This window comes from Eptesicus fuscus, chromosome 2, assembly GCF_027574615.1.
Source record: "Eptesicus fuscus isolate TK198812 chromosome 2, DD_ASM_mEF_20220401, whole genome shotgun sequence".
NCBI classification, from domain to species: domain Eukaryota; kingdom Metazoa; phylum Chordata; class Mammalia; order Chiroptera; family Vespertilionidae; genus Eptesicus; species Eptesicus fuscus.
In genome coordinates, this window is record NC_072474.1 from 91,168,302 (window position 1) to 91,195,600 (window position 27,299).

General features: G+C 40.9%; 1 protein-coding gene across 6 annotated transcripts in view; it reads left to right on the top strand.

Annotated features, from left to right (window-relative positions):
• ATP8A1 (ATPase phospholipid transporting 8A1) overlaps nucleotides 1-27,299 on the top strand; it is a 218,408-nt gene that overhangs the window by 150,129 nt on the left and 40,980 nt on the right. For all 6 annotated transcript variants that reach the window (XM_054729349.1, XM_054729332.1, XM_054729336.1 and 3 more), the window contains 4 exons: nucleotides 15,973-16,156; nucleotides 16,248-16,358; nucleotides 24,360-24,434; nucleotides 24,538-24,660. In XM_054729349.1, coding sequence (XP_054585324.1) covers nucleotides 15,973-16,156; nucleotides 16,248-16,358; nucleotides 24,360-24,434; nucleotides 24,538-24,660 — 493 coding nt within the window. The remainder of the gene's footprint in view (nucleotides 1-15,972; nucleotides 16,157-16,247; nucleotides 16,359-24,359; nucleotides 24,435-24,537; nucleotides 24,661-27,299) is intronic.

A 27,299-nucleotide genomic window follows, 5' to 3' on the forward strand; every position in this document is an offset into this window, starting at 1 on the left:
ATTTTACTTCATTATAGGAGATGCTCCCGATAAATACTGGACATTATTTCGAAATACAGTGCAGGACTGTTTCCCAAATTCTTGTTCACTCAAGCTCTGTGGGTTTTCCTCTCAACCATCTCTTTCTTGTCAGTCTGCACAGGGAGACATTCAGATCCTGCCCTGCGTCTGCAGCCCTCTCTCCGTCTCGGTTGGGGGGAAAGTGGAGGGAAAGGCATCCCGTAATGGATAATGAGGGCCCGTATTAGCTGCATCATCAGGATTACATCAGCCTCTCTTCCCTGACATTATCAGCGTAAAGGGCAGAAGGCAGTTCTCAGTGTTCGCCTAATTGACACAGTTATGAAAGATGAGCGTTTCCCCCGAAGAGTCTGCAGCGGGATTGAAAGAAGCGGTTGTTCTCCATCCGTGGGCATCAGGTCTCTTACTCACCACCGTTTTCTGAAGGGGGACAGAAATGAGCCCCTGGCCCCCAAATTATTCAGGGCTTTGGAGTCCCGGTTTTGGTTTACAAGGGAAGGTTGCATGTCATTCCTCAGGTATTTTTTTTTTTTTTTGAGTTTGTAAACTCCAAGAAGTAAAATGAAATCTGTTTTTATCAGTCTACAAAGCACTGTATTTTCATGAGCACCACGCAGCTTTCGTTTTTACCTCCGTGCACATGTACCTGTGTAACCTGAGCAGCTTAATGGGAAACATGCGTCTCGTGTCAGGGCAGTTTCCGATCCGTTTTCCCGGTGCCACACATAAGCTGCGCCTTCGTGGCCCTCTTCCCTTCGGTTCCCTGGCTCACGCACCCCGGTGCTTATTGTCTGTGTGATGCCAGTACTCCTGAAGAACAACATGAAAGCTGTGGACCAGCCCCTCCAAAATATACACGAACATGTCAAATTACATGCGCTCCCCAAAACTCCTTGGGGCAGGTATAGAGGAAAGGGACTTGCTCCGAGAGTCAGGAAGATGTGTTGTATACTAGTGTAGGTAACAACAAGAGCTATTCTGCCAAGTAGCTGTGTCGGAAAATAATTCCTCGTCTCAGTTTCCAAATGATTCCCTGAAGTCTTATAGCTTGCGTTATTGGTATAATGGCGTTTTGGCTGGGGATGCACACACTGCTTGTTCGAACGCTACCTCTCTGGCACTGCGGACACCTAACGGCATCTCTCCGGCCTTGCTCCTGTGTCCTGTGGAGCTTGGCATGCAGCAGCCATTCTAGTCCTCCAGGGAGGCTGGTGTCTAAAGCAGCGAAGAGCGGAGCTCCTCTGGCTTGGAAAGGGGGGGAAGCCGTGCGCACACGCACACACTTTCTGGCTCAGCTCCTTCCAGCTCGAGAGCTTCTGGGCCAGAAGATTGCTCCGAGCCACCCCCCCCCCCCCCTTTTTTTTTTTTTTTTTTTTTTTGTGGATGAACCGTGTTTGTGTTGGCCACTCTGTCCTGGGAAGACTCTGCCTACTGCTTGCATTAGCTTAATTTGGGGAAGCATCTGTTCCACCTCTGTGACTACTCCCTCCAGAAGAGAGTGGTTGGAACGTGCAGGGAAGTACTGCCGTGTGTGAAATGGCATGTGGTTTCTGAGATCCTCGTCAGTTCACATAACCCAGCCTTTCGGAGAATTTTACATTTTTTCCGTAGTTGTCAGTTTAGTTTAAACATATATTGAAACTTATGTTCTGTGACAGTTGGTTGAAAATTGGCCTAGAGCCTCCAGCTTTTAGACTGTCTAGTAATCACCATTCTTCTACATAATTTATGTACTCATGTCTTCTGAAAAGCAGAAGTTAAATTGAAGTAAGCATTTTTCTCTACTTGCAACATCTCCAATCAAAGTTTTAACCCCCTTTTAGGCGATTTCCCCGCAGTGCGTAAAAAAAAAAACACTTGACCTCAGTGAGTGTCGTCACTCGGGAGTGGCATTCCAGGCAAGCCCTTCCACCTTCGTCCCATCAGGGGACCCTCCAAGGAGAGGTCTAACGGGACACTCTGCATACTTTCTGTCATAGCTTGAGTGCGTTAAATAAAGGATTTATTCACTTCTTGAGTCTATGGCTTGAATCCTTTAGGGTTGTCTTAAACTTCAAGGATTTCTCTAAGTAAGTGTTCTCCTTAAAGGGTGGTCATAAAGCACAAATGAAGTTAGTAAGTGCTCAACAGACATTCCTTTCAAGAAAAAAAGTTTGTGAGCGTCGTTGGATGCCAAAGCAGATGTTTGGCTCTGAGAAAACTTACAAACTGTTAATGGATGTCAACCCCATATTTGCTTCCAAGAATAAATATGAATAAATGTTGGAAACGGTGGGAGAATGTTTCTTTCAGACATGTATGGCTAAAAGAGAACATAGTGAATAAATTTTATCATTTCATAAAATGGCCATATTTTGCTTTAACATCATATAACAATAAGGTGTCCAGCCCTGTCTCTCTCATTTGCTCTTCTGCCTGTACTGGGTAATGTTAAAGGAACTGCATGGCCACGTGACAGCCTGGTAGCCAGTTCTGATGTACCCCACCAGGGAAGTTCATATTTAACAGTAAAATATCTAAAATAGATGAGAAAGCTAAATGCTGTAGAATCTCACTGTAATTTGGTATTATGTACTTTTAGATGTGACTCAAGTAAGATAAGCACCATGACCAACACACAATCACACACACACACACACACAAAAAAAAATAGACCTGCAGATTATATAAATATTCTGATAAAACAGAGTTAACCCATATTGGAAAGTATATGAAGTATAAGTGTACAGCTCAGTGAGTTTTCACACAGTGAACACACTCCTGCATCAAGCACCCAAACATGACAACACCCCAGGAGCCCCCTACGTTCCTATCAGGTCTGTGACCTCCCAAGGGTCACGGCTGTCTTTATTTCCATCACCATCCCTCTTAAATGTTGTCCTATTCATTTTGGTCTTTTTCTGTTTTGTGTCTTGCTCGCTTGGAATAAGTGTATGTATCTTCTGTAACTGCATTCAAACTCTTGACGATTCTTTTCTGTTCAACCGTTTTAACACAGAACTCTGCAGCTTTCCAGGAAAGGCCTCCCCGAAGCTTCACATAAATCCACACATCAGCACCCTAAGATATGACTCAGGCAGATGCAGACCCACCTCAGAGAGGGCTCACAGTTCTCCTCCAGTTCTGCGGTGCTAGAATGAAAGCACTTCATTTTCTAGTTTGCTGAGGGCATGGTGTATGGAACCTGCAACATTCCTCCCGTCTGCCAGTCTACTGACCCCGATGGTGAGGGAAAGGGAAGCAGAGTTAGTTTGGCATTTCTGGTTCTCCTTAAACTCATGATGGTTTCCAGTGATTGCCATCTTTTTAATAAACCTGTCTGAGCCATCTCCACTTGGAGCAAGTTAAAGCTTAGTGCTTGGAGCCAGGCTAGAGTTCCAGAAGTCAAGGCCAGGTAGGATGTAGGCCACGACTGTCTAGTAGCTGGAGGGCATAGAGTCAAAGGAAAGGAGAGACAGCATCCCAGGGGGATGATGGCCTGGAAAACAAGGAATCAGACAGAGAGACAAGAAATGGACATAAAATACCAAGCTTCAAGTTCAGGGTGAAGGAGGAGGTCGTGCCAGGTAGCATTCTCTCAGAGCATGGCGGTGTTTTATAGAGAAGAGGTGGGAAAGCTGCTAAAGGGATAGATAATGAATGTGTGAGGCTTTCCAAGCTATAGAGTGCCTGTCACAGCTACTCAGCTCTGCAGTTGGAGCATGAGCTGATGCAAAAAACAGGCTGCTGCCTGGGCCCGGCCCTGGGGCCATCGTCAGCCAGCCAGCCCTGCGCTGGAGTGTGTGTGGCTAATGAGTGAACAGCAGAGGGAGTTGGTTCTGACAGAACTTCCCGAGAATATTGATGGAGCGCACTCCAGGCCCCTTAGTCTGTCATTTCCAGACTCTTTCCTTTCTTGAAAATGGAGACGTATTCCCATCTCACCTGGCATGTTTCCCTTTGTCCATGATTCCTCGGAAAGGACTGGCCCTCCCTGTGGTGGCAGCGGTACAGCCTGGAGATGCCATCCAGTTTCTCTGTGCCCTGGGATTCAATGTAACCCCTTAAAATGTGGATATTCCCTGAAGTCAGTTTGTTTTTAAATGAGATGTCAGTGACTACTTAAAAATCTCAACAAGAGAAATGTGAGGAACCCAGGACCACAAACATCAGATCTTGCTCTGTCACCAAAACGACTTCCCTGTGTTCTGGAAGTGCCAAAAGGTGCCAGAGGTGATGCCAGAGAAGGATCAGGCGGGAAGATGCTCAAGTTAGCCTTCTCCCGAGGCTGCAGGCATGCTAGTCTCAAACGAAAACGAGTTTTTCTTTGATTTTATATATATTATTTCACTTTTGCCCTTCATTCCCTTTCTCTTCACTCCACCCTAGGAAAGCAATCTCAGATATTTAGTAGGTTCCCATCCAGCTACCATACTTTATTTGTAGGCGTGTGTAGCTATGGAAAATATATAATATTGTTCTGCCTGTGTTAAGATAGATACATGTTTATAATATTTCAACATAAATTTTTTGCCTTTTAAATTTTTTTTAACAATTTTAAGACCTCTCCATGATACTAGATGTAGAACAAGTGTGTTTATTTTCAGCACTACTATTATAGTAATGCACGTACAGCATTCGACTATATTTATCTGTTACCATAATGATGGCCACAGAGGTTGCCTCTAAACCTTTGCTGCCATGGGAAGTGCTGAAATGAGTGTCCTCTCTGTGCACCCATGCAAGTGTTTTTTCCAGCATATACACTTAGGAATGGGAGTGTTGGCTGTGAGCAGTGTGCATATTTCACTTCAATCAGAATTGCCGCATTGCTCCCAAACAGCTGCACTGGTGTGTACTCCAGATCCATGTAGGACGGTTGCTATTCCCTGCCTTTCCCTCAAAATTAGCACTCCTGAATTCATCTTTGCCAATTTGATGGTTGAAAAGTGGCACCTTATTGTTTTGATTTTCATTCATCTGATGACCAGGGAAAATGAGCATTTCCTCATATAACTGTTTACCTCTCTAGATTTCTACTTTGGAAGATCATTCTCTCATTCATTCTCCCATTCATTCAACAAATGTTTTTTGAGCACCCACTATGTGCAGGTACCTTTATAATAAGTACTATAAATAGAGCAGTGAACAACAGGAAAAAATAGTTCCCGCCTTCACATTATAACTATCCTATCTAATGAGGAGGGGATATGATAATAGACCATCATGCCCTCACAAAGCTGGCGGCGCCCACAGCCAATAAGGAAGGAATATGCTAATTGACTGTCACACCCTCAAAGATGGTGGTGCCCACAGCCACAAGATGGCCACGCCCAGTCGCCTCAGCCTCTCTGGGGCAGCAGGCACATAGCACGGCCAGGCCCACCCCCAGGCGGGTCCGGCCGCTCCATGCACCTGCCTCCAGAGTCCCCCAGTCCCCTCAGCCCCCCATCCGCCCAGGGCCAGCCTGAGGCACAGGCAAGCCTCAGATGGTGGCTGCCCAGCCACCCAGGGTCGCCCGAGGCTCAGGTAACCAGGGCCAGCCAAGGCTTGCGCAGCCGGCAGTGGCAGCAGCAGAGGTGTGATGGGGGCGTTGCCTTCCCCTGATCACCAGGTCACCTCCCACCCCTGAGGGCTCCCAGACTGTGAGAGGGGGCAGGCCAGGCTGAGGGACCCCCCGCCTCCAGTGCATGAATTTTCATGCACCAGGCCTCTAGTTGTTTAATAAAAATAAATACATGTACATTCAAAAGGCAGTCATTGCTGTGTGTTAACAATTTATTACATATAAGACAGATTTATATGGAATCAGTGGTAACAGTTGCTATGAAGAAAGGTAGCACACTGAAGAGGGATACGGATACTGAACTTTATGTTGGGTTTCCTAACTTATTTTGCTGCTTATATGCAAGAATTCCTTGTGTGTTCTGGATATTGATTCTTGGTTGATTATAGACATGGCAAAAATATTCTAGTCTGGCTCCCTTCTTAATTCTGCCTGTGCTGTTCTTCCTTGAACAAAAATCATTGACCTTGAGGTAGTCAAATTTCATTAATTTTTCCCTTTATGACTTGTGCTTTTTGGATAGTGAGAACTTCCCACTCACAAAGTTATTCTCCTGCTTTTTCTTCTGTTAACTGTGCAGCTTTCTGTTTTCCATATAGGTCTCTGATTCGTATGAGGTTTGTTTTTGTATGTCTTATGAAGGAGAAGAGATCGAGTGCTTTTCATTTCTACATGGTGAGCAAATTCTCCCAGTGCCACTTACTAGTATACGAAATGCCCCCATTCCCTCTGCTGGTGATGCCACGTGCTCTAGCACTCAGGTCTGAGACCAGACTTGCCAGAATCATCCACAGGCTTCACCTCTTATTAGCTGAGTAGCATGTTGCTTAACTTTTTCATCTTTGAAATAAAGGTAAAAATCATTGTTATCATAGGGTTGTGAGTAATAAGTGGGTTAATATATGTATTCAGTGCATTGGCAGTCATTATTAAAAATTATGTCACTCTTAAAAATGCGATCACATCTTTATATGGCCTACTTGAATAGTTCTGGCGAGAGGAATGCTATCATAACATAAAGATTTCTCTCTGAGTATTAGGCCTTTTCTGTGTCCTAAATTCTATTTTGTCTAGTATTAAAACGGTTAACTTGGGATTCCTTTGTTTCATATGGGCCTTGTCTTTTTTCCCCTAAACCCTTATATTCAATCCTTCTGTATAATATAGTGACTAAGAATGCTGTCTCTAAATCCACACTGCTAAAGTGAACCCTGACTTTACCACGTACCTGCTGTTTTACCTTAAGTGATTTCATCTTTCTGTTCCTCAATGTCCTCGTTTGTAAAATGGCAATAATAATAACCCATCTCACATAGGGTCCTTCTGGGAATTGAATGAGTTAAAACAAGTAAAGAACTTAAAACATAGTGATCAAATAAGTGTTCTCTTATATTAGCTATTCTTATTGTAAATATGTCTGTCTTAGACACCATTTTGCTGGATCTTTTTGTTTTAATTCAACCTAAGAATATGTCTTTCAATCAATGAATTTAACCCATGTATATTTATTGTAATTATTGCTATATTAGGCCTTGTTTCTCCTGTTTTATTTTTGTTTTCCATTTATTATGCTTTTTGTTGTGGTTTTTTCCTCCCTCTCCTTTCCACTGTCTAAATCAGATTTTCTGCTGCTGGTTTACAATCTGTATCTAATCTATATGTGGCTATTTCTAAGTGTTTGATAACCATATTTGTGCTTATTATTTATGTTAGTATATCTTCCTTTCCCTACCCCACCTCCCAAAGATATTGAAGTAATTTTGTGTGTACATCCAGTGTGAGATCTTTGTTTCTTTGTAAATAATCTTTGTTTTCTCTCTAGAAGCTTTTAGAAATTTTTCTTAATGTTTAACCATTTTCTTAATTTAAGCATAATATGTCTAGGGATAAGTACCTTTTTCTTGAATTTCTTTTTGGCACTGTATGAGACCTTTGAATCTAAGGACATGTCTTTCTTTAATTCTGGGAAATTATTAAGCATTCTTTTTCATTCTGTCCCTTTTTATTCTCTTCTTGACATTCCATTATATATATGTACTCACCTGTATTCCTCCGTTTCTTTGCATTTTTCTTACAATCTTTTCTTTAACTTCCTGCTATCTTTGGGACAGTTTATTTAATTGAATTGCCCTTTCAAGCACTGTCATATTTACTATTCATTTTACTACTGGTTTCTTTCTTTTAGCAGTTACATCTTTGTATGACTTATTTTCCAGTTGCTTCAATTACATTTTGTATAACTTATTTTCCAATTGCTTCTATCTTCCCATATCTTTACAACATATTTTTAAATATGTTTTTAATTATTCTTAGAAAAAAGGGAGAGGGAGTGAGAGATAAAAACATCAATGATAACAGAGAATCATTGATTGGCTGCCTCCTGCATGCCCCACACCGGGGATGGAGCCTGCAACCCGAGCATGTGCCCTGACGGGGAATGAAACCAGGACCTCCTGGTTCATAGGTTGACACTCAACCACTAAGCCACACTGGCCGGACTAAGAGGTTGTGGGGTTTTTTAGTACCTTTTTTAAGGTAAGGTCTATTTGCCAGTTAGCAATTGGGGTGGGTGCCTATGTGCAAGTGCACACACACACACATACATGCATATTCAAATCCACACTGTCAATATGATTAGTCACTAGTTAAAATATTCTCTGAACCATATAACCTGAAAACAATAGTAGTTTACCTGTAACAACTGAAATTCCATGAGAGAGAAGTTTTGCATTTAAAATGCATTGCAAAGGGAAATCTTTTTTAAAGTTACTTTCCTTTTTTTATCCCTGTATTTCATTTCTATAGACTCAATCCCTATATTATAAGGTCCGCTGCACAGTATATCCACAGATACTGCCTTTGGGGGCGAGGAAAGCGCCCACTCTTCAGTCCTTTGAAGAACACAGTTCTCTTGCCTAGAAGTGGTTGAATGTTTCATTATGTGCCACATGCTAAGTATCGTTTTTAGGATTCGCTTTACAAGTGGCTGTTTTCGTTCCACTAACAAACCGATGGTGAGTTTCCGGAAGTGTTAGGACACTTGTGTGACTTCGGTGCATGTAACACAGACTTTTTTTTTTTTTTTTTGCCAGATTTTAATTTTTCCTCTACTTAAAACTTTTTAAGAGCCTAACAAATTATAACTCAAAAAGGAACCAAGTCAGATCTCATAAGTTCTTCTCTTAGGTTTTCCTCTCTTTTTGTAATTTCTTTATTAGTCAGCAGAACATGACTCCATGGGGGATAGGCTGATACTCCCAAGGAGAAATCTTAGGAAGTGAGTTGCAGAGGAAAGTACAGCAGCTCCCGGCACTAATGATCCTGATCTCTGAAGAGTCCCAGGAGCCGCCCCCCAGCTGAGTGTATGCGGGGCTCTGTCAGCACCGGTCGCTGTATAAACCACGTCAGGATAGCACACATTCCTCTGTATTCCTACATGTTCTGTGTTTTTTTTTTCCTCGATTCACTTTCTGAAGGCAACTTTATAATAACTTTTAAGTTAACAGTATAAGTTATTGAGATTATATTGTATTACCAGCATAATTTTTGCTGCATACGGTATTTTAAGGTTATTAAACTAAAACACAATACAGTAAGATACATTATGGTACCCCTTTTGTCAACCTATAGAAAGTCCCTTAAAATATTCTTTATTATGTGTCTATGTGTATACCTGCACATTTCATCTTTATCCATATTTCATTCAAAAAGGTGACTCATTGCCCAGCCAGTGTGGCTCAGTGGATTGAGCCTCATCTCATGCATCAAGAGGTCACTGGTTCGATTCCCTGTCAGGGCACATGCTCGGGTTTTGGGCTCGGTCCCCAGTAGGAGGACTGTAGGAAGCAGCCGATTGATGTGTCTCTCACATCAATGTTTCTGTCTTTCTCTCCCTCCCTCTTCCTTCCTCTTCCTCTAAATCAGTGGTCGGCAAACTGCGGCTCGCGAGCCACATGCGACTCTTTGGCCCCTTGAGTATTCTAACGCCACTTCTTCAAAATAGACTCCCCCAGGCCAAAAACCGACTTCTGCGCATGGGCCACGAAGTTTCAATTGCACTGTACGTGTGTGCCCGCACGTGGTATTTTGTGGAAGAGCCACACTCAAAGGGCCAAAGAGCTGCATGTGGCTCGTGAGCCGCGGTTTGCCGACCACTGCTCTAAATCAATAAAAACACATTTTTTTAAAAGTGATTCATTTAGCTAATCCTATGAAAAGAGTGCAAAATATGATTTGAGCCACTCTCTATACTTTCTAGCTTAAATGGTAAAAAATTTCCACTACCACGATCTCATGTTCACAGGGCTGTGAGAATTACTACATAGCCAGTAAGGAAAGTAATGAATAACATGTGCAGAAACTACAGCCAAAATAATATCTGAAAAGCATATTGCACTCAGTGCACTGCTAGGGCGTATCACACAGGACCACCCTCTGTTTGTGGAGCCACGGGGAAGAAACCCGGACCCTATGCACACACTGGATGTGGAGTCGTTTTCTGTCGAGGCTCTTACTTCTCCTGAAGAGTAAAGAGCAACAGCAGAGGAGAACTGTGAATAATTTAAATCCTGATACAGACCCATAGGTGGTAAAAAATATCTAGGGCAGAACACAGTGCTGTTATGGTATTTCTGGATGATACATTGGGACACTATTGGTATTTGTAAAATTAAGGTTTTAGATATGTTCAACCATGGATGAGTGAGTTTTGATAGACATTTGGAAGAATTAACTTGTGTGGCGAGGTTGTGCTAGACCATCAGTTTTCAACCGGTGTGCCACAGAATTTTTAAAACATGCAATGCCTGCCCTAATCGGTTTGGCTCAGTGGATAGAGCATCGGCCTGCGGACTGAAGGGTCCCAGGTTCGATTCCGGTCAGGGGCATGTACCTTTGTTGCGGGCACATCCCCAGTAGGGAGTGTGTAGGAGGCAGCTGATCGATGTTTCTCTCTCATCTGATGTTTCTAACTCTCTGTCCCTCTCCCTTCCTCTCTGTAAAAAATCAATAAAATATATTTAAAAAAATAAAAACATGCAATGCCTGACTATTTAGTCAGTGGCACTGACCACTTTTCCCTTAGATTCCCCTCCAACCCCAAAAAATAACAGCCAACATAACAATAGCCATTGGTGTGAATGAATCTAAATTATACCCTTTTTTTTTTTATCAGATAGGCAAAAGATAGATTTTTTGGTGTGCTGCAGAATTTTTAGTAATTCGTGTATGTGTGCCATGATATGAAAAATGTTGAAAATCACCATTCTAGACTATTATGGACATTGTACACATGTAGACGCAAGTGTACAAAAGTCAAGAAAATAAACTCTAGTGAGTGAAGTAGGTGGCCTTTTATGAAGTAGGAATAAAACCTTAGGAGGGAATATATTGTGGATAATTTTTAATATGTGCTGCTGCTTTTACCTGCCGTGAGCTTGCCTTGTCAAATTCTAATTCATCAAGGAAGCCTCTTGCAGCCCAAGCTAATTTCTACATCCTCTATAGAAATTATCAAGTACTGGTAATCTGTCAAAAGCTTTATGCTACACTCACTTTTATTGTCTTGTCCTTTGTTTTGCTATCTTGTCACCCCTTTGTACCAAGGAGCAATTTTTTAAATGGATGCTTTAAAAACGTAGATCTTTTTAACTGAATATGGCTTGAGTAACCTGAGTCCTCCAACCCCTTAAACCACATTTCCTCCCTAAGACATTCTGGCAGGTGCCCACAGCACGTCGTGCCGGAGCTGGGAGGACCTTCTTTAGTGCACCCCAGCCTTTGCTTCCATGGGTGTGCTTAGTGTTTACCTCTCATCAGTGGGTGCTTGGTCCCTAATCTGTTTCTTCCCATGCTACTTCTTAAAATGCTCATCCTTTAATTAAACATGTCGTAGGTCTCAGAAATAATAATCTAGTCAAAAGAAAAACGGGTATAATGCTCTAGAGCAGTGGTCGGCAAACCGCGACTCGCGAGCCACATGCGGCTCTTTGGCCCCTTGAGTGTTCTAACGCCACTTCTTCAAAATAGACTCACCCAGGCTGAAAACTGACTTCTGCACATGGGCCACGAAGTTTTAATCGCACTGTACGTGCGCGCCTGCACGTGGTATTTTGTGGAAGAGCCACACTCAAGGGTCCAAAGAGCCGCATGTGGCTCGCAAGCCGCGGTTTGCCGACCACTGCTCTAGAGAGCCGTTTTTGAGTTGCTAAAAACTTTGCTGTTGAATTTGAGGTGGGTAATATCCTAAACTTAGGTGAAGGGCATCATTATATTCTAGTCTTCACATTAATGAAACCAACCGTGGATTGTGCCTCGGGAGGGAGGCGTCTGCAACCAAAGGATGAAGAATTTTAGGCCGCTGACCCCGATGCCAAGTAAGGCTCTTTGCCCTGCGTCACCAGTTTGTACATTTATGTGTTGAGTTAAATGTTTAAAGTAAGAATGTTTTATTTTTTATGAATCCCCACTTCAATCTGACATCTTTCTTTAGCAACCAACTGCTGTTTCAAACCCTCCAGATACGAGGGCTTCCACTGTTTCTTGAATCTTCTTCCAAACCAGTTGTCTCCTTTTAGCTTGCTAACAGAAGCAGATGCCTTAGCCAGTCACAGCAGCAGTGCGATGTGGGGAATGTCTGTGACTACATCATCAGATATTTTTTTTAAATGGGTATTGTCCTTGCCAATGGGGATTTGTATTCTGTTTTTAACACCTGAGTTAACCACACCCACCGAGTTGGTGTAAATTCGAAGCCAATTCTAATTTGGGGGAATTGAAAACTGCAGCATTCAGCAGAGAAAGCAGTGGTTGGTTGTAGTAGCCGTGAAGAAAGACAACAAAGTTCTGCGCGGCCGGAGTGGCTCAGTTGGTTAAGTACCATCCTGTACACGAAAAGGTTGCCATTCCCAGTCAGGGCACATACCACCTGGGTTTCGTGTTCGATCCCTGGTTGGGGCGCTTATGGAAGGCAACCGGTCTGTTTCTCTCTCCCTCCCTTTTCCTCTCTCTAAGCATATCCTAGGGTTAGGATTAAAAATAAAAGAAGAAAACAAAGTTTAATCTGGCTCTTTTCGGATCCTTCTTTCAATCACTAATATTAGCTGCCATGCAGAGATGTCTCCTTGGTGACACATTGACTTATGAAAAAAGGTGCCACTGTTTTCTAGCTCCGTTGATATGCCCTGGTGTGACTTCACATGTGTTTACATGGTAAGACTGTTAAATCGTGAAGAGAATTTGATCAATGTCTTCAAATCTTTCTCTCCTTTCATGCCCATTTCCCATTTGCTTTATAGTCCATTTCTTGGTGAGCATTCTTTTGTGACACTTACTTAATATCAGCTGTAGTCTCCGCCTAAAACATTGGCCTAGAGCTAGTGGACTTGTCGCCTGTTAAGAAAAAGTAAGTAAACTTTGAAAATGACATGAAAATTGCTTCAAAGAGCAAAGGAGGCTAACAGGCAAAAGCTCATTAATGGCCTGAGACTCGTCTGTTCCCTTGTATTCACCTTTGTGTCATTTTGTGCAATTGCTAGACTCTGAAAGGAGAGTTAAAAATAAGGCTTTCACATGGCAACCTTTTACTGAGTACCTATTCGGGATCAGCACTAGGAATACAAAGACAAGGAGACAGGTTCACTCTGCAAGCAACTCCCAGCCTGGTGCAATGATTCTCACACTTGAAATAAAACTCCGCGTGGCTCTGGCTGAATGAAGCCTTTCTGAAGGGCAGTGGGCCTCCTGGAAGTACATATTGGTGCCGAGTATCCACTGCTAGGAATGCTTCCTAAAGAAATAATCAGGAAAATGTGCAAGATGTTGAGTCTTTCGGAGGAATGATCTTCATTTTTAGATGGAATAATAAATGATTTACCAGATGTTCCAGCAGATAATTATGAGGCACCTCCTCCACTTGACCTTGATAAAGAATTTAGCTGTGAGTTGTTCTTCTTGTCCAACATTGTGTGATAGTTGTTAGTACTTAATCACCATCTTCACTGTTGACTGAGCCAGTTCACTGTTTAGTTCTCCTTTCTTCTTAGTCGCCAAGACAGTATTCATAATATATTAAGTTCATTACACTGACGCATTCGGTCTTTGAACCCTGCTCTAATTGTTGTGGGGTTTATTTTTTTATTTATTGATTTTTTACAGAGAGGAAGAGAGAGGGATAGAGAGTCAGAAACATCGATGAGAGAGAAACATCGATCAGCTGCCTCTTGCACACCCCCCACTGGGGATGTGCCCGCAACCAAGGTGCATGCCCTTGACCAGAATCGAACCTGGGACCCTTGAGTCCGCAGGCCGACGCTCTATCCACTGAGCCAAACCGGTTTCGGCTGGGGTTTACTTCTTAAGTGGCTTTGAAAAGGCTGTAAGAAGATGATCCGAAGTTAATACCAAAGATGATTTTAGTATGGGTGCTGCTGTTCTCTGTCCCTGACCCCACAGTTATGCGGGAGGTTGCTTGAGTCTCCTTGGCCACTAGTCAGTACCAGGTGTACCGGTTAATAATAGCGGATTTTGTAATCAAAGAAAACACGATAATTTCAAGAGAAACATCAAAAGTGCTTTATTCAAAGAAATGTCCATCGCTAGCTACACATTTCCCCCATCTTTCAGGTAATTTGTGGATACCGTCCCAATAGAACTTTTCTTGTTTTGAGGCAAACCATTCAGAGACCCAATTTTCCACTTCTTCGTACGCTTTGAAGTGCTGCTCAGAGAGTGCGTGTGCCATTGATCTGAACAAGTGGTAATCTGAAGGAGCAAGGTCTGGTGAATACGGCGGGTGGGTTAATACTTCCCAGGCAAGATCTTTTAACGTGTCTTTAACTGGTTTTGGAGTGTGTGATGGTGCGTTATCATGAAGCAAAATTACTTTGCCATGTCTTCTGGCCCATTCTGGTCGTTTCACAATCAAAGTGTGGTTCAAATTGATTATTTGTTGTCAGGAGTGATCAGTATTAACAGTTTCTCCTGGTTTTAGAAGCTCATAATACACCACACCTTCCTGATCCCACCAAACACAGAGCATTGTCTTTCCAAAGCAATTTGGCCTTGCAGTCGATGTTGATGGTTGACCTGGTTCAACCCATGATTTTGTGCGTTTGGGATTCTCAAAATAAATCCACTTTTCATCGCCAGTCACAATTCGATGCAAAAAAAGACTTTCTTTTGTGCCATTGAAGCAACGTTTTACTGATGACTTTTCGGTTTTCCATTTGTCTTTCATTCACTTGATGTGGCACCCATTTTCCTTCCTTTAAAATCTTTTCCATTGCTTGTAAACGATCGGAAATTGTTTGCTGAGCAACGTTTAATCTTTATGCAAGTTGTTTTTGAGTTTGACATGCATCTTCATCCAATAATTCTTGTAATTGTTGGTCTTCAAACTTTTTTGGTTGACCTAGACGTTGTCTTTCACATTGAAATCATCACTTTTAAAGCATTTAAGCCAGCATTCACAAGTATCTTGAGATGGAGCATATTCACCATAAGCTTCCCGAAGTATACGATAATTTTCAGCAGCACTTTTCTTCAAAATAAAGTGATGAATTAAAACTTCCCACAAATGCTCTTTTTTGGCACGAAATTTGACATTTTTAAGCATAAAAATATCTATGATGTTAACACCTTCAGCAAATTTGACATATGAAGTTTTGAAGCTTGCTGTCAATACAACAAAATAGCATACATATCAAATTGCATATATGTCAACATATGTGTAACTCCATCTATTGAAAAAAAATCCGCATTATTAACCAGTACACCTGGTAGCTTTGGAAGAAAATTGAGGCACAGGAGCTATGTAACCGATGCTTGGTATTTACTTTGGTTGATTCACTATCGTTAGCCAATGCCCTACTGTTAAGTAGAGTTTTGAGTTGTTTTAAATGTCTATTACATTGTCTAAGTTCACCTTTCAGTGGCTCAAAACTTTTGTTCTCCAGAAATAGTAGAGGTTTTAATAAGTATTTGGACTATCGTTTAACAGCCATTCTGACCTTTTTCGTTCACAAGTGAAAACTTAGAAATGCTGATGTAATTTGTTAGGAAGTAATGGCATTAGGAACTCAAATGTTATTTCTTTAACAAGTTAATGCACACTTGTTAAAGAAATAAACTAGTCCTGGTAAACTGGTAAACTAGTGCTTAACAAGGTTTCATAGCTTCTCTTTATCTCCTAAAGACTTGCTTCCAAGACTTTCATTTTCTTTTTTCCCTTGAGTTGGCAACCAGGTTAACAGAGAACCAAACATTTGCAAACCTAAGACTTTTCCGTAATAGTTCTTCATAGAACTGCATACTCACTTGCTCTTATCCTTCAAGACAATTGACATTTTAAAATTCTTTTTTTTTTCCCCCAGAAAACAGAGCTAATTGATCATTTGTTCTAATTTAAGGGTTTCTCCCCTTCAAAAATCTGAAGTCGTGGAGATGGTTAAGAAACAAGTCAAAGTCATAACACTTGCAATTGGTGATGGAGCCAATGACGTCAGCATGATCCAGACGGCACATGTCGGCGTGGGTATAAGCGGGAATGAAGGCCTTCAGGCAGCGAATTCTTCTGATTACTCCATCGCGCAGGTAACGATCATTTCTGCAGTCTCACCCTTCATCTCAGTCAGCTGACACTAGGAAAAGGGAAATACTAATTTTTTTCCCACTCTTATTTTAGTTCAAGTATTTGAAGAATTTATTGATGGTCCATGGTGCCTGGAACTATAACAGAGTCTCCAAGTGCATTTTGTACTGCTTCTACAAGAATATAGTCCTCTATATTATTGAGGTAATAGCCGGTTACGTTTTAAATCCTTGTCACTTGCATAGATATGTAAAGACATTTTCTTTATGAAGACGCGTTCTCATTTTAATTAATCCATTTGCCTACTTTGTATAACTTCTAAACAAGTTAAAACAAAAAGTTTGTCAGCGCTGGAGAATAATTCATGTTTAAATTCTGGCTAAAAAAGGTATATCGCTTTGGTAAGAAATGTTGAATTAGAATTGCTAATGAAATGATGTTTTCGGTTTTAAAAAGACTACAAACTATAGAATTTTTTATGAAGCTCGAAAACATACAAGAGAAAACAATACACTAGGGAAAAACACATGGAAACTGTATTTTAAAAGACAGTGAAGGGGATGATAGACATAAAACTGAGGATAGCAGTTCTGCTGGGGGATGGGGGATGGTTAAAGAAGTAGAAGCAGGAAGGATATGTAGGCAGTTTTGCTAATATTGGCCATCTTGTAGTTCTTATTATGTTCCAAACTTAGATACTTATGTACAGGTATCCCTTGCTACCCAGATCTGTTTTGGTTTCTGAGTTTGGTTGGTAGCAGGAGTTTAGATAATGAGGAATGAGTCTAAAAACTATGAGAATATTTCGTTCCTGTGTCTGGACAGCAAGAAATTCCAAATTCCTTTTCAGATATCAAATATAACATCATTTTGGGGGGAGTCAGGGGAGACACAAACATTTAGTCTGTAAAATCATTTTTTAAATGAAAATTTAACCTGAGTCAGGAATATCACTTCTAAAGGGTTGTATTTTGTCCTACAAACAGTTTCACAGCACCTACTGGGTGCCAGGCCCCAGGCTTCGTTCAGTGTTCTTCCTGTCCTCCACCCAGGAGCTTGCCAACAGGAATAAGAATGCCAGCCCCCTGTGCAATTCTGGAAGCCACATGAGCAACAAGTAAAAATTAAAGCCCACGTTAACTTTTAAATGATATTTTATTTAAGTCACTATATTCAGTATTACCATTTCAATGTATAATCACCTTAAAATTTTTTAATGTGACATTTACATTCTTTTCTTCATACTAAGTCTTCAAATTCGGGTGTCTATCAGTGGCTACCATAGTGGACAGCAAAGCACCCGTGCATCAATAAGTGAACTGAATGGTCTGTCGGGAAGTGATAGATAAATCATTTACCTTTCATTCACATCAGGCCATTTTATCATCAGAAGCTATATTTATAAAACACACTCTAGATCAGTGGTTCTCAACCTTTCTAATGCCGCGACCCTTTAATACAGTTCCTCATGTTGTGGTGACCCCCAACATAAAATTATTTTCGTTGCTACTTCATAACCGTAATTTTGCTACTGTTAATGAATCGTAATGTAAATATCTGTGTTTTCCCATGGTCTTTGGCTCTACAGCAGCGGTTCTCAACCTGTGGGTCGCGAACCGCTAGCAGGGTCGCCTAAGACCATCGGGAAAACACAGATATTTACATTACGATTCATAACAGTAGCAAAATTACAGTTATATAGTAGCAACGAAAATAATTTTATGTTGGGGGTCACCACAACATGAGGAACTGTATTAAAGGGTCGAGGCATTAGAAAGGTTGAGAACCACTGATCTAGATGTAATCAGTTTCTTGCCCCTCTTGCAGCTTCAAAGAGCATGAAGATAAGTTCTCCATAGCTGGTTAAGAAAACCCTCCATCTGCCCCTCCTGAGGGGACCCACCTTCGCCCTCATAAATATGCCCAGCGCTTCCTTACAGATGTTTGTTTATGCCACTTTGACCTCTAACTTGCTGGCCGTTCCTCCACAGCTGTCAGAAGATACACAGCCTAACACCCCAACCAGTGTTGCTCAGGGATTGAGTGTCAACCAATAAATCTGGAGGTCACAGTTTGATTCCTGATCAGGGCACATGCCCAGGTTGTGGTCTTGATCCCGAGTGGGGAGTGTGCAGGAGGCAGCCAATCAATGATTCTCATCATTGATGTTTCTGTCTCTCTCCCTGTCCCTTCCTCTCTGAAATCAATAAAAATATTTTTTTAAAAGAATATAATATCCTATGCTTTACACCAGAGAAGTAACACTGTAAACAAAACAAAAATCTAGATTTCACACTTACCCTGTTGGCAGGTTAGCTGGGAACTGCTGTGTTGTTTGGTTCCGCTGTTCTTTATGCCTCTATAAGAATGCTTGTCTCCTTATTAAAATGTTGAGTTAACATAGTTCTTATTATAAGTTAGCTGGTAAAACAAACTTAGTTTTCAAGTGTGCAGGCAGTTTTATTTATTGGTCACTAAAAATCTGTAATTAGGTTACAACCCATTTGGTAAAATAAGCAAATACTTGGAAACAAACAGGATAATCTGTTAACTTCCTCATTGCTCATTTCTGCTGATTTGGTCTATAGTAGTCTGTGTTTTGAAGCAAAACACATCTCCAAAATCGCTTATGAGATCAAAAAAATATTTTTTTTATTGTATATATAAATTTGTGATTTTTTTTCTAAAATAATTATTTATGACTAGGAGCCCAGCGCGCAAAATTGCGCTGCCCTGCCCACCCACCCACCGCCCCACCTAGACACCCGAACCTCTCCACACAGAGCTCCAGCATGCCTGGCCCAGCCCCCGACCCCTCTGACCTTCTCTGGCCTCTTCAAGCCCCGCCCTCAGTCCATCCTCACCTCAGGCTAATCCCACCTTCTCTGGGCACCTCCCCACTTCTGCCCCATTATGGCTCCCGAGGAGAGCATGGAAGCCTCCCGCCTGCTGCACTGTCCTCCTTCCCCTGACAGGTGGGCCGTGGGGTGCTCTGAGTGCGAGAGGTAAGGGGCAAAGGACTGGTGAGGGGGTGCTAAGGGCTCTCACCCCGCCTGGTTCCGCCTCCTCCGGGCACCTCCCCACTTCCGCCCCATCTCCAGAGCAACACCCCACCGCACTCACAGGCAGCCTCCTGCGATCGGTCGTTATACGTTATGGCATCCCCACCATTAGCATATTAGCTCTTTATTATTATGATTACCAGTATCCTCTATAGTTACTAGCTTTCCTAATTACATTTTTCTCATTCAAAATAACATCAACTTATATAGTTTATTTACATATATTTTTGAAGATACTAGGAGTTTAAAGCCATTGGTAGCAAGAAATCTGCTTTAAAATTTTTTGTTTTTTTTAATCTAGATCATTTGACAATCAGCAGTGAAGTGGGTAAAACTTATGTACTAATAGGGGGAAATAAAATATATTAAACTCAAATGGAAAACTAAATCTGTAGTTTCTGTTTCATCCAGAGTTATACGATTTGTGTTTGATTAGCCTTAAATTTCACTTGGCTTTGAATTTAAAGCCTCTTCATGAGATATTTAGCACTGACCAAATTCTTTCAATATTGAACAGGAAGTAAGTCCTAGCTTGGGGTGTTGAACTACACAATAGTGTATTATAGAATTATATACCTTAAACCTATATAATTTTACTAACCAGTGTAACCCCAGTAAATTCAATTTTTTTTTAAAAAAAAAGGAAGTAAGCCCTAAACTTTACTGGAAATCTCATTTAAGTTATTTTCCTTTGAGCACTTTATGGAACTGTATTTTGAATATAATTCAGCTATCTTGGAAACAAATTGACCTTTTCAATCAATTCCCAGATACCAAACTTTTGCCAGCTAAAACAAGTTCTGCAGATGTTAATGGCTCATGTCGATACTGTGAATGAATAGACAGAAAACACATCACTGACTGTCTCTAGTGAGGACAACTGCCAGTCTCGACTCTCTCCTTTCAGTGTTTTGTGCTGATGAGGCGTGGGAGCAGAGGACTCACTGACTGTTTGTAAGCTGCTGTTTAATATGCAAAAATGCTCCATGGGGGGAAGTCTATGCGGCTTCAACTGCCACGCCTCTGCTGGGACGTGGAACTTAGAAAAGAATTCCAGGAGAGGCAGGTCTGGAGTTTCTTTGCCAATGAAGGAATAGTCTGGAGCTCTATGGGTTTTATCGATTATCTGCAAAAACTGCTTTTCCCATTGCTGTACTGCCAGGGATGCCACTACCTAGCCTCTCCATTGCCATCAGCTTCAGCCAAACAAACAAATACAGATTTGGCAGGTGGCGGTCTACAGCACTTATTGATGGGGGCCACTTGCAGCAGCCTAGGTGTTCACTGAAATTACGGGCTCTTTCTAAAGAGATTTTTGCAAAATTTCTTTGAGACATCTGACTCCTTCCTACCAAGATAAGACCTTTTCTTTCCATTGGTTGCATCCAGGTGTTCTGGTAAGATCCCCAAACAATGTATTGTTTCTAATTCCCAGAAGCTTTGAGTCAAGTCAGTGAGGTGATATTTTCCCTGCACGTTGTGCTGGGATGTGGCTTTCCTGAGAATTTAAATAATTTAGATGCCTCCCCAGAGGAACCGATGTTTTCTTTCTGCACCTGGTTTGGGTTGAGTCAAAGGAGGGATTTTTATGTATCTATAATGTAGGTGTTGTTCTTAGTGTGAGATATGTTTCTAATGTGTCTAACTACCAATCTCACTAACTTGAAATCAGCTTTCTGGTAGACTTCTCCTTCTCTTTGAATGCCAAAATATTTGTATGAAGGTATATAGGGTACTCCGCTGGAAGGTTATTCTCTTATCTAGTCACTTCTCCTTTTTTTAAGAAAAGGAATTAGAATACTAACTTTTTTAAATGCAGGAAGAGAATTTCTAAAACCTTTACATCTTTCAGTAGGAAAAATAAAAAGGTAAAAATTCATACCTAAAAATTTCTGTCATAAAGCAGCAAATTCATGCATTTTAAAAATAAACTTTGAATCCAGACATGTTGGTTTATTTGCATATTATTTGGAATTTGAAACTTTTCCTAGATTAAGGAAGGTTCTTAAATTCCAAGCTTATACTAGAACATTTGAATCAGCATTTCATGTTCTGTACAAAGAAACTAGGAGACTAGTCACATTTACAAATGTTGACTCACACACAATAAATTTATTCATATACATTTCTCTTATTATCCAGTGATAATGATTGCAGGTGCATTTATAACCATAACCTTTGAACTGATTCATATTCATTACACAAATTTGGTATGCATGTCTCTTGGGCTTTCTTCAGACCAAAAATTATTAGATTGCATCTTCATAGACTAGTGAGGCCATAATAGAAAGTTTGGGTTTAATAATTCCTTATATTTCCATCATACCCTAGGAAACCTGAAAGAGTTTGTTTGTATGTAATATCACGGTAGATCACAGTCACCTCCAGAGCGGACATTACCATCATCCAGAGCATCACAAATATGTATTTACTTAATCCACTTCTCACAGAGGTCAAATGTGAAAACGCAATAGCAAACATTGAAATCTGTCTTGTAGATTTGTGTGTGCTTAACACTTAAAAAAAAAAAAAGGTGAAGTCAGCAGCACCACCGTAAGGAATAAACCAGTACACATGAAGATGCTAATAAGTTTTTTTAAAGTTTGCATGTACAAATGAATGCTCTGGCTCCTTGTTTAGGACAGATGTTCAATTTTTTTTTTCTGTAAATATATGTGGCAAAGCAAGAAACAATTTCAGATTTGACTCCAATTTCTATGCTTTTGTTGTTTTTGTTTTCGTTAATGTGTGTACAACCCTGACACAATTTGGACTTATTTGTCACATGCTATTACTACTTTGTGTTCTTTTCCATCTCCTGAAGCAAACATTTATTTTTCCATTCCTTTCCACTCTAAAAAGGAAAAAGATCAGTGTGGGTACAGAAAGTGTTCATTGTGGGGGTCGGCCTGAGTGCTTATTGATAAATGGTGAATTTGTAGCAATTCATGCTTCCATAATGATGTTAAATGAAACGTGAAGTGTAGCAAAGTCCCAGCAACTCCGATTCAAAAATTCGCTTGCCGGGCATGTCAAGCCTGCTTTCCTCTAACAGGTTTTTTTGTTGTTGTGTTTTGCTTTTGTGTTTGTGTTTATGTAATCTCATTGCTGGGCCAGACGTTTCACTCTTCCAGATCAGCGTGATTCTAATTACATTTTAAATAATGGAAGAATTTTGATTTACGGATATCACTCTCAGTTATCATTTGTCTTACACATGTTGGATAACATTTTTCTCTATTGCCCCTTAATTTTATAGCCAACAGTTAAGGTTTCTATTTTTAAGAGAATTACAAAATATGGAAGGACATTATGCTCTGTTAAAGATTTATTTTTATCAAAGCATAAATTTAAGTTATAAAGTATTTTAATATATAAATTCGGATTTCATATTCTGATGGCTGTAATTATCAAAAACTATTTTAAAAGTGTATATAGTCCTAACCAGTTTGTCTCAGTGGATAGAGCTTCGGTCTGCAGACTCAAGGGTCCCAGGTTCGATTCCAGTCAAGGGCATGTACCCTGGTTGCAGGCACATCCCCAGTAGGGAGTGTGCAGGAGGCAGCTGATCGATGTTTCTCTCTCATCTGTTGTTTCTGACTCGCTATTTCTACCCCTTCCTCTCTGTAAAAAATCAATAAAATATATTTTTTAAATAATAATAAAAAATAAAAAGTGTAGTTTGACCTACTATAATTCCACTTATAAAAATTCATCCTGGAAATAAAGAAAAGGGCCACAGGAAATTTTTGGAGGTGTGTTAAGTCTATTGTCTTGATTATAGTGATGGTTTCATGGGTGTACATATGTTCAAACTCACCAAATTGAATGCATTAGATGTATGCAGTTTTTTGTATAGCAATTATATTTCAATAAAGCTACCTTTTACCAAAAACAAAAAATTAGTTTATTCTCAAGAAATAGAAATATGTGGGACTTCTGTGTAAGAACATTCAGTTCAGAATTATATATAACTAGAGGCCCGGTGCACAGATTCATGCACTGGTGGGGTTCCTCAGTCTGGCCTGTGCCCTCTCTCAATCTGGGACCCCTTGGGAGATGCCGGACTGCCGATTTCCGCCCGATGCTCACAGGCCAGGCAGTCCAACGTCCCCTGAGGGATGTAGTAGTGCGCAAAGTGGCAGGCAGTCAGGGAGGAGCCCGAGCTCAGGCCAGGCACTGCGCCACTCCCGCTCATCCCGGCCTGCTGTGCCTGCCACCACTGCTGTTCGGTAGCACTGCCGCGGAGGCGGGAGAGGGTCGCGCTGCCACAGCTGTGTTGCCAGCCATGAGCCTGATGTCTGGCGCCCATTGGTCAGCTGAGCAGTGCTCCCGCTGTGGAGCGCACTGACCACCAGGGGGCAGCTTCTGCATTGAGCACCTGCCCCCTGGTGGTCAGTGTGCATCATAGCTACTGGTCGACCAGGAGTTCAGTCATTTAGGCTTTCATATATATAGATAGCAAAATCTGGAAGCACGCTAAATATTCAGAAATAGTTATAGCCACCCTTAGAGGTTATATAGCCATTAATATCATTTTTAAAGGATATGCAACAACTTAAGAAAATGCATATTACATGAGGAGGAGGGAGAGGAGGAGGACATGATACTATCTATATGCAGTAGGTTTCCTGCAAGGTAAATTTATGAATGTATATAAATGAAATATATCAATGCAATTAACACAGAAGAAAATAAATGATGATGGTATTATTATAGGAAATTTTTTCACCTTCTAAATAAATATATGTTCTTTTATAATAAAAACAATAATAATATTTAAATAACTATCAGGAGATATTTCAAAAGGGAAATAAAGTTCTAAAAGTGTAATGGCATGAAATATATTTCTTGAAGTGCCTTTCCGAAAATATTACATTTAATTTTTTTTAAATCTGTGATTGCCTGTTGATACAGAATTGTGGGGTTTTATTTTTTTCAACAAGAGGAACCATCTTTGACCTAAATAACAGACCCCTTGTGAGGGCATCCCTTCAAATTATAAAGTAAAGCAAAGAAACACCATTTTCAAGAGAGTCATGAAAGTATCATGCTGTTATACAGTGATTGAGTACACAACATTTTCTGCACAATGCACTTATTTTTGTGTGTCCTAATTTTCGGGGTTTTGTTTTCTTTCTAGATCTGGTTTGCCTTTGTTAATGGCTTTTCCGGACAGATCCTCTTTGAGAGATGGTGTATAGGTCTTTATAATGTGGTAAGTCTGAGACATTTGGTTTTTCCCGTTTCGCTGAATACTTTGAAATAAAGGTTCACCTGCCTTTGGCCGCTTGGTGTAATGACCCGTTTGTGCACTTCAGATGTTTACAGCAATGCCTCCCTTAACGCTGGGCATATTTGAGAGATCGTGCAGGAAAGAGAATATGCTGAAGTATCCTGAATTATACAAAACGTCTCAGAACGCCCTGGACTTCAACACCAAGGTAGGATATGACGTCCTGCCACACATTCGGGGGTGGTGGGGAGGAGGGGGTTGCTTTACTGCTTTAATTACTTGGGGCATCTGGTCTCCCAGATCCAGGGTGTCTAAGGTTCTGATAATGGACTGACAAGGTTTTTGTTTGTGTTGTTATCAAATTAAAATGTAACCATGGTTCACTGGGACTTGCCAGGCGGCAGGGAACTGGGTCTGGCAGACAGACGTGCGGGTCCCTTTGGCCCCCTGACTGCCAGTCTCTGCAGCCTTGCCCTTCACGGAGGTCGGACCCCAAGACTGAGCAGGACTTCGTTACATGTGTGAAGTGGACAGGGGCGGGGGAGCATTCTCTACGAATTACCTGTTTTGTGAACTAACTTTGTCCTCTTTAGAGTATTAGATTGTTTGTATCGAGCATTACAAATTATAGTCTGGGGGCGGGGGGAGGGGAGTGGGGGGACTCAGTCAAAACACTCAGTATTTCCAAGCCATAAAAATTAAAATACAAGATAAAATGTCCAGCATGTTATCTAAAATCATATTCTGGGTTTTTATCCTGCATAACATGGCAGGGACTATTGTCATCTCTTGTGCTCCCTGGTGTTTATTCATCCCAACCACAAAAATAGCTCATTTTCTGCAGTTTCCTTCCCGGCAAGTATATGTTCTCAAGTGTTTCCAATGGTATTTTCTAGGAATTCTAGTTTTGGTTTAGAGTGAGGCAGAATTTTTTTTTTTTTTAATTTTCTAACAGTCAAGATAGATGTCATTTTGAAACAATAATAAAAGTAACAGAATTTTTCTCACTTAATAGAGTACATGTCTATTAGCATGTTACTACTAATTAGATGTAACCTAGATTGGGTGTTTTGAATTCAGGACAGTTAGTGTAGGAAATCTTAAATATTTTTGAAGCTCTCAAATGACATTTCTTCCGAGTACACCAAGGAAATAAAATGAAACAGGTGTTTCAGCGCCTCTGACCTCACACCATAAATGTTGGTGTCGAGTTTATAGCCAGGATGTTGTTCATCTTCTGAGATGAGGTCCTCATGGATACACTGTGCACGCACGGGCAGGTGTGCATGTACATACAACTTGATGGCATTATTTTAAATAACTGAATTTGGTTAATTTTTTTGAAAAATGAAAGAGTTTTTGGACTTAATACCATTAGTTCTGGAAAGTATTTTTAGTAGTCTCTTGAAACTATTCTGATTTGTGATATGAAATGTCTGTGCCTTTATTTTTGAATGTTTTATTTTTGGATTTTTTAAAAAACTTATTTATGATATCCAGTTTGTCTTAAATTCCACCACCTGGCTGTAAGGTTCATTACCTGTAGTGGGTATTTTCAAGTAGGCAGCCACAGTGCCCTACGAGCTCTTGTTTCCTTGAAAAATTTATCTGAGAGCTAGGCTTCTTCAGACATACTGACATACTAACAATAATTCTCAGCGACCTAGACTCTTGTATCAACCTCAGCCACAGGTCCCCAAACGACCGTGGCTCAGGCACCACAGTGCGCTCTCCAGATTTAACTTCTCAGCCACACACTTGGCCATGGTACTGTCACTTTAAACCAGGGGTCCTCAAACTTTTTAAACAGGGGGCCAGTTCACTGTCCCTCAGACCATGGGAGGGCGGACTATAGTTTAAAAAAAAAAAAAAAAAAAAACTCTGGACAAATTCCTATGCACACTGCACATATCTTATTTTGAAGTAAAACAACAAAACGGCAAAAACACCCGCATGTGGCCCGCGGGCCGTAGTTTGAGGACGCCTGCTAAACATAGATTCCACAGGATTACCCAAAGCCATTCCTGGACAGCCACATCCTCGCGTGCCCTTTTGCACCGTCGCATTTTTGTGGCCAGGGATAAGGTGTACCAGGTAGAATAGTTTTAATGTGGATGCATCCTTCCTTGCAAACTTTACAATTTTTTTTTTTTGGTTGTTTACAAAGTATTTCATTATCTGCAGAGCCCAGGCATTTCAAAAAGTCATCAGATCAACCCAAATAGATTATACAGGGGCGGGCAAAAGTAGGTCTCTAGTTGTGAGTACATGAAAGAGTTCATTCTTGTAATATTATTTTATTATTTGTCTTCTTCCCTATGAACAGCTGTAAACCTACTTTTGCCCATCCCTGGACTTCTGTATCCATTTGAGAATTTATACATCCATGAACTGCCCACCATTTTTTTATAGGGAGGGTTGATGGATTTTTCTAATGATTTCAGTGAAGATTCTTTGATTAAATCCCATAGACGTGTTTTAAAATTCAGGGGCAAGTGGCCACAAAATGCATACTTGTGTACACAGCGGTTGCCGTGGGTCCCCAGCGTAGCAGCATTGTTGCCCTGAATGACGATGATTACGTTTGTTATGGTAAAAAGGGTCGGAGGTCCTGAGGTCAGGACAGGGGTTAAAGGATTAGCATGTGACAATAAGTAGCGGTCAGGAAAATGGAAAAGTAGAACTAATTTTTCTTGCACCCACCTGTGCTTTCTGTCAAATGAAAACGTGTGGTGATGACATAGTGAGGCGGGGAGACAAAGGTTAATGAGGAACACAAGTTCAAATGTGTAATGTATTGGAGCGTAAATTGGATCATACAATCCAGTGTGGCTGCGTGAACTAACA